The following is a 7,670-nucleotide window of genomic DNA, read 5'->3' as shown; positions in this document are numbered from 1 at the left end:
TTAAATTTAAAACAAAGGACACCTTGTGACACATACATATTATAGTGATGACATCATAATGATATCATAATTTGAAAACTATAAAAATTTAAAAATCTAGAAATTTAAAAAAAAACTATAAATAAAAATTCCAAAAATAAATATATACATCTAAATTTTAAATTTCTAAATATATATAAATTAGAAAAAAAATCTACAAAGCATCTCTAAACCCATAAATATCAACCCCTAAAAAAAAATTCAACAATTATCTTCTTTCCACCATCATCTTCTTATTCAATTTAGTTAAAAAATTGTAAAGCTAAGAGCCTTCACCCTTACAATTTAATTTAACCAACCATCCACCCTCACTATCCCTACTCTCATAAATCAATTTGGATTTATTTTCCAAAAAAGAATCTTTTTTAAAAAAAAAACCCACAAAGTTGTAAATTGGAAAACCAATGAATTACGCGATTTGATTATTTGAATTGTTTTATTTTGCCCTATTAGAATTGGTTTATTTTTTATTTTATCCGATTTTTTTTATAACAATGCACAAAAATGACCTTAGTAATTTGATTTTCTAATTTTGTATAGTAGCAACCCAAAAAATCAATTCTATAACCACGAAAGTTTTGGAAGGGTGGAATTTGGTGAAGAATTCTAGGGGTAGGCAGTAGGGAGTTGAAGTTCAACTTTCTTTTTACTGGAGTTTTATTCAAATAGAAAAAGGAGGGTTTCAAGGCATGGAATTGGAAATCTAGGAAAAAGAAAGTCAAGGTTGCATGAATGATCTTGACGGAAGGAGAGTAAAAAGGGATGAAGAAAAGTAAACAAACACATTATCTAAAACTAAAATCAATTGAATCTTAGTTCGATTGGAATAAGTATTGTTGTTAATGCAGGAGGACATGGATTCGAGTGCAATAAAACATATTATTCTTCTTCTATGTATGTGTTGGGAAAAGACTATAATGAATTGAAAAAATTGGGACAAAAAAAGAAATATAAGTACAACTTAAACAATTATCAAATTCAGAGGTGAAATGTTAAGCCTTAAAAAGAAACACTGAGCCCAAAGGATTTTCCAACCCAGAAAACACGACGTTCTTGTACCTAAAACCAATCTATCACTGTTTTTTAATATTGCCTTGAAAGCTGTTCTTTATGTCCCCTCGAGCAATTAAGTATCCATAGATTATGATGATAATTCATATATGTAATGTGACTGTTTATGTGCTTATCCATTAAATATTTCACTTTGATTTTTGATAAAACAGCTGTTTCATAAACTCAAAACAGAAAGGGGAGAAAACTAGCAGTACAGCATGATGAAAGACAAGCTTCTTCTTTTTTTATAACAAAATACCCCCACCAATCCTACTATACACAAAAAAAGAAAAAAAACAAACGTTTAAACACCTTAAAGTTAGAGCAAAAAGAACACTAAGTAGTAATAAAACTACAACCCCTTTGGAACATTAACATCCTTAAATGCTAAGAAGATCAGGTGGTGTTGATTTAGGTGCTGGTGGCTGTTGCTGGTCTTTTGTGATTGTTGTTGTAGGTGGGTCTAGAGTTGTGCACGGTGCCGGTGATGTTGGGGACTCTGAGTTTGGTGGTTTTGGGAGTTCAGTTAGGATTTGAACCACTTCCCTCATCGTCGGTCTCTCTACGGCCTGTTCTTCAACACAGAGCATCGCGACGTAGAAAACATGCATCACTTCGTGGAGAGGAACCGATGGGAGTCTGGGATCGAGGACTTTGAGGACGCCTTCTTTGTTTGAATCTGTCATCTTTCGAACCCATTGAACAATGTCGACACCGTCACCGAACTCACCTACTGGTTTTCTGCCACAGACGAGTTCTAACAGGACTACACCAAAGCTATACACATCACTCTTCTCGTCTACCTTCAGAGTGTAGGCATATTCTGCGAAAAAATACAGGGGAATTATATGAAATTCTAAGGGAAATTATCACTGGACAGTTAGAACCACCGGACAGTTAGAACCACCAAATTTTGGTTGGTCAAACTATAACTAAATTGATGTACTTTGAAAGCTGCATATATTGATTGAAATGAAGAAAATATAAACTTCAATAGCACCAAATCATAGTAACACACAGTCAAAACCAAAGTACAGTGGAAATTATTGGTAGGTATTAATGCATAATCCGTGATCCAGATGAAACATCAAGTTCTTTGACCTTCTGTTCAAAAGAATAGTATATACCTGGAGCAATGTATCCGTATGAACCGGCTATGGCGGACATGCATTCGGAGGTGCCTGAATCTTGCAGGAATTTGGCAAGGCCGAAATCAGCAACGTGAGCTTCAAAATCTGAGTTGAGGAGAATATTGTTCGATTTCACGTCCCGGTGGACTATCAAAGGGGAACAATCATGATGAAGGTAGCATAGTCCCTTAGCAGCCTCGACCGCGATCTTGTATCTGGTATCCCAGTGCAAATGACCCCCTTTCTTGCCATGAAGAACCTCTCCTAAACTCCCATTAGGCATATACTCATAAACCAAGAGATTGGTTTCATGGTTTGAGCAAAAACCCAACAATCTCACAATATGCCTGTGCCTAATCCTCCCCAGAGTTTGTATCTCAGCATTGAATCCATGATCATGGGAAGACCCTCGGCTCATTGCCGGTAACCTTTTAACGGCAACATGGTCACCACTAGGCATGGATCCCTTGTACACAATCCCAGCACCTCCTTTGCCTATAACGTTATCCTCCTTCAAACAATCCAAAACATCATCACAAGTGAAATCCAAGCGCTGGAACGCGGTTAACTTCCAAGCCCGAGAATCACTCGCTTTCTTCAAGGACCGTGCTTTGATTATAGCCGCGACCGCAAACAAGATGGAGAAGACAAGCAGGCCTATAACGAGCAAAAGCTTCAAAGATGCAGAGAGTCCACCTTTAGCATGAGTTTCATGAGTTCCTTTAGCAACCCCATCTTTGCAAGGCCCCAAATAAGGACCACACAGCTCAGGGTTCCCCAAAAATGAGGTGTAGTTGAAGTAACTAAACTGACCACTGCCAGGAACCAAACCGGAGAGATTATTATAAGAGAAATCGACTGAAGTTAAGCTTTGCATAGTGGATATTGAAGAAGGGATGCTACCCAGGAGATGATTTCTCGACAGATTCAGGTAGTTTAATATCCTCATACTTGTGATCTCAGTCGGAATTCGACCGGAAAGCTCGTTTCGACTAAGATCAACAAAGGTTAACAGCTTGCATTTGCAAATTTCTGGTGGGATCAATCCTGAAAACTTGTTATGACTGAAATCAATCTTTGAAAGTTGCTGCAACGTTCCAATCTCAGCTGGGATTGGACCCGAAAACTTGTTGCCATCTAGAAGAAGCTTTTGAACACCGGAAAAGTTACCGATGCTAGCCGGTAAAGCCCCAGAAAGTTGGTTGTTGGATAAGCTGATTTGGCCGAGATTCACGGAAATGGAAGAATCGGTGACCGGGAACTCCCCTGTTAGATAGTTATTCTGTAACTCAACTTGTGTAAGCTGTGGTAATCCCAAAAGGCCTTTAGGGATGGACCCGTTGAGATAATTTTCACCCATACGAATCCGACTGAGTGACTCACATTTCCCCAGCGATTCTGGGATTGAACCAAACAAGAAGTTACCCAAAGTAATCAACGTTTGCAACGTGTTGCCGGAGCACATGTCCGGCGGCAAAGTCCCCGTTAACTTGTTCGACGAAAGATCTAGAACTTGAAGCTTTTTGTTACTGCCCAACTTCTGAGGAATGCTTCCGGTGAAGTTATTTTCCCATAGCTGTAAGACCTCCAACTCGGGCAACTCACCAATGAAGTCAGGAATCCGTCCGTGGAGCTTGTTTCTGAAAAGATTGAGAAGAGTCAAGTTTTTGAGCTGAGCGAAACTCGCTGGAATCTCACCGGTAAACATGTTGTTCGATAAATCCATGGATTTCAAGCTGTTTAAGGTTCCCAGCTCCGGAGTTAAGGAGCCAGACAGTGCATTCACCTGGAGGAACAACGTGTCGAGCTTCTGCAACTTACCGATCTCCGGCGGTATTTCACCGGATAACATGCAGGTAGCAGCGTCAAAACGAACGAGTTCCGACAAGTTCCCGATCTCCGGCGGCAAACCACCTTCGAAACTATTGAAGTAACCAATGTACAACTGCTTCAGCTTCGTTAAGTTGCCGATTTCGGGTGGGATTTTACCGCTGAGTTCGTTACCCGAAACGGCTAAATATTCAAGATGCTCCCAACGGCCGTAACTTGACGGGATCTGACCGCTGAAATAGTTCCCTCCCAAATGCAAGTGACGCAAATTGGGAAGCTCTGTGACGGAAACCGGCAGCTCGCCCGTCATGTTGTTGTTGTATAAATCGAGTACCTGAAGATTTTTCAGCTGGGAAAGCTGGGTAGGAAAGGAACCATTGAAAACATTGTTGGAAAGGTTTAGGTAACGGAGATTGGATAGGACAGCGAGCTCCGTCGGGATAGGACCGGTAAGATTGTTATCGGCGACGGAGAGGTTTTGGAGGAAACGGAGGTGGGCAAGCGAGGGGGAAAGGGTTCCAGACAGGGTGAAGTTAGTTAAATCGATGGATGTTACGTGACGACCGGTTAAATCGCACGTGACTCCGGCGAATGAACAAAGGGGAGTGGTTGCATTCCAGTTTGAGAGGTAAGATTGAGGGTCGTCGGTAATGGAGGATTTAACAGCGATAAGTGCGCGAAGCTCCGTGACGGCTCTTGCGGCGGCGCCGGCGGCATAGGAGTGGGAAATGTGGAGGAGGAGGAAGAGGAGGAGGAGGAGTAACCTCATTTGTTTGGGTTCAGATGTCCTTTCTCTTCTCTCCTTGCGATGGATATTGGGAGGGAAAGGGAAAGTGTGTGTAGAAGGAAATGGAAGTCGAGAAAAAGAGAGTGAGGTAAAGGTTAGTGAAGCAGGTAGGAAGAGATGTCATTTTATTAGCTTTTTTTTTTCTTTCTTAAAAAAACATTTTTTTTTATAATTGTATCTGTGGTCGAATTAGTCATTGATTAATACGTTTGATTTGATTAAATAAAATTTTAAAAAATTTAGTTCTACTTCTGAGTTCTAATTTAATCCAATTTATACTAGTTCACAAATTAATTACTTCAATCTAATTCTCTAGATCTATCCATCTTATTCAATTCCAAAAATCTTGCTTTATAATTTTAGTTTAACAATAAAATAGAATTTTGAACAATGATAAATGTTTTTATATTTAAATTAGTGGTCAAACTAGTCACTCTCATCGATTCTTAGTTCAATCGATCGAACTGCCAGTCTATTTTCAATTAAATACTTTGTTAAAAATTTATAAAATCTAGTTCAATCATTAACCAATCAATTTTTATCCCAATTCATATGGGTTCTTTCCCTTACTTTGGATTGGTATACTGTACTATTTCTTACCTAATTTATTAATCAGCTGGTTAAGTTAACATAGACAAATTAATGGTATTTGTTTCTCCTTCAAATGGGAAAAAATTGTTTATTTTGTTGACAATGATTTAGATTTTAAGATTTAGGTTTGAATATGTTTTGATTATCAAATTAATTGTATTTTGTAATGATTTATATTTTGATTATAATTATTTGAATCCGCTATTTAGTTCTAAACGTGATTGCACTTGTAATATCTCAAAAAAAAAAATTTATTTTAAGTTTTGTTTTTTTTTTTATAATCGAGCAAAGGAATGAGTTGCTTGAAATCGAAATATTTTAAGTTAATTTTATAAATTTATGCTTTGATGTATTATCAGTGCATAAGTTTATATATACTGATTAAAGATGAATGAAAATATGATACGATGTCATAAAATAAAGATTTACTTGCAGCTGATATACTTAAATTATAGTCCTCATTTTAAATTGGTTCTCAAACTTCAAAATGTGTTGATTACATCTCTAAACTATCAATTTCATATTAATCAGGTCCTTCCATTATTGAAACTATCAATTTAACCATTAAATGTCACATAAAATCTTATGTCACAAGATTTAAGTTTAAAATTTTAATAAAAAGTAAAATGTTGATGCATGATTTTTAAAATTAGAAACTAAAAGTAAAGTAAAACTGAAGAGAGATCAAGGGGGATAATAGTTTTATAAATGCTTTGAAAATCTCAAAATCAATATTTTTACAACATTCATTTTTCTTTAATTTTTTCTTTTTAAATTATGTCACATAAAACCTGTCATTTCATTTAATAATTTTAGTAATGATATTGATTTAATATCATTAGTTTAAGGATGTAATTAAAATATTTAAAAGTTTGAGGATCAATTTAATATGAAAGTCATAGTTTAAGAATGTTTGGTGCAATCAAACTCCAAAAGAAATAAAATTCTAAAATTAAATATATAATTATATTTTAAATAAATAATATAATGTTATTGATTATTAATATAATATATATAGATAATATTTAATTAAATATAAATTTTAAAAAAAACACACGGGAATTAAGGAATTTATTTAGAATTGGATATATTTAAAATTTAATTTTTCTACTTTTATTTTAAATAATTTAGTCCCTCTCTAATATTCAAATTTAAAAATACAATTCTAATTATCAATGTCGTTAAAATTTTATAGTTAAATTTTGGTTCATTATATATATATTTTTGTTATATAACTACCCAATGATTTATTTATTTTAAAATGTCACAAAATTAATAGAATAATTTTAATGATACTAATAATTTAAATTGAATTTTTAAATTTAGAAATAAAAAAATTTGAATAAAAAAATAAATTCTAAATATAAGAAAAATATAAGTACTTGGAGAATATTTTAACTTTTGAAATTATATATATTTTTCTATTTAGGGAAACAAAGTGAAGGAGAATTTTGGTTTGAAGGTACTAAATCTAAGCAAAGCTAAAATTTCCAAACATCCAATTATTTGACCCAAAATTATTAATAGCACTCTTTTTACTATTTTAGTCAGCCAGCCAGCTATCAAAGTTCAAATTATTAAACAAAATGAAAAAGAAGCCAATATTACAACAATGCGGCTTAACCCAAATTTGGTAAAAGGAAATTAGGTACAAGTTTGAATAAATGGGTATTTCATAGGGAAGTGATTAGGTACAATGGTAAGATATATTATATTTTTAAAGGGAGAATATAAATCCAAATTTTGGAGAGGGATAATCACGAACCTCAAACATGAATTGTAAAAAAGAAGAAGCAAATATTAGAACAATGAGACTTAAGACAAAGTTGATAAATTAAATTAGCTCCGAGTTTGAATAAATGGGTTTTTTTTGACTAATAAATGATTGGGTGTAATAGTAAAGCATATTGTAAGATTAAATGGAGAATGTAGGTTTAAATCTTGGAGATAATATTATTGAGAAGAATGATCACGAATCTCAAACATGAACTATTAAATGGATATGTATAATATAAAAAAGTAATAAATGAATTTCTTATATGAAAATTTACAATCTATTTAATAAAATAAATGAATTGGTGACCAAAACTCGAGAAACTTAAATTTGGAAAATTTTGTTTGGTGATCCATTTACTATTCTTGTTATTGATGTAGTTGAGTAGTTTATATGGTGTATAAATAGAGTTTAATTATAAAATTGTTTTGAATCGGAGATCGAATTAATTAGGTTTTCGTATCAA

At 34.2% G+C, this 7,670-nt stretch overlaps 1 protein-coding gene across 1 annotated transcript; it reads right to left on the bottom strand.

Moving 5' to 3' along the window:
- Positions 1–1,314: 1,314 nt before the first annotated feature.
- On the bottom strand, positions 1,315–4,956 carry LOC107935255 (leucine-rich repeat receptor-like serine/threonine-protein kinase BAM1). The gene is made up of 2 exons (XM_041079826.1): positions 2,220–4,956; positions 1,315–1,915 (listed from the first exon to the last, which is right to left on the bottom strand). The coding sequence occupies exons 1-2, from the start codon at positions 4,819–4,821 to the stop codon at positions 1,473–1,475; spliced, it is 3,045 nt and encodes a 1,014-aa protein (XP_040935760.1). The 5' UTR covers positions 4,822–4,956; the 3' UTR covers positions 1,315–1,472.
- Positions 4,957–7,670: the final 2,714 nt, after the last annotated feature.

The sequence above is a fragment of the Gossypium hirsutum genome, chromosome A02, assembly GCF_007990345.1.
Source record: "Gossypium hirsutum isolate 1008001.06 chromosome A02, Gossypium_hirsutum_v2.1, whole genome shotgun sequence".
Classification (NCBI taxonomy): Eukaryota; Viridiplantae; Streptophyta; class Magnoliopsida; order Malvales; family Malvaceae; genus Gossypium; species Gossypium hirsutum.
The sequence above is the reverse complement of the archived record's forward strand: the minus strand, read 5'-3'. Positions and strand labels throughout refer to the sequence as shown.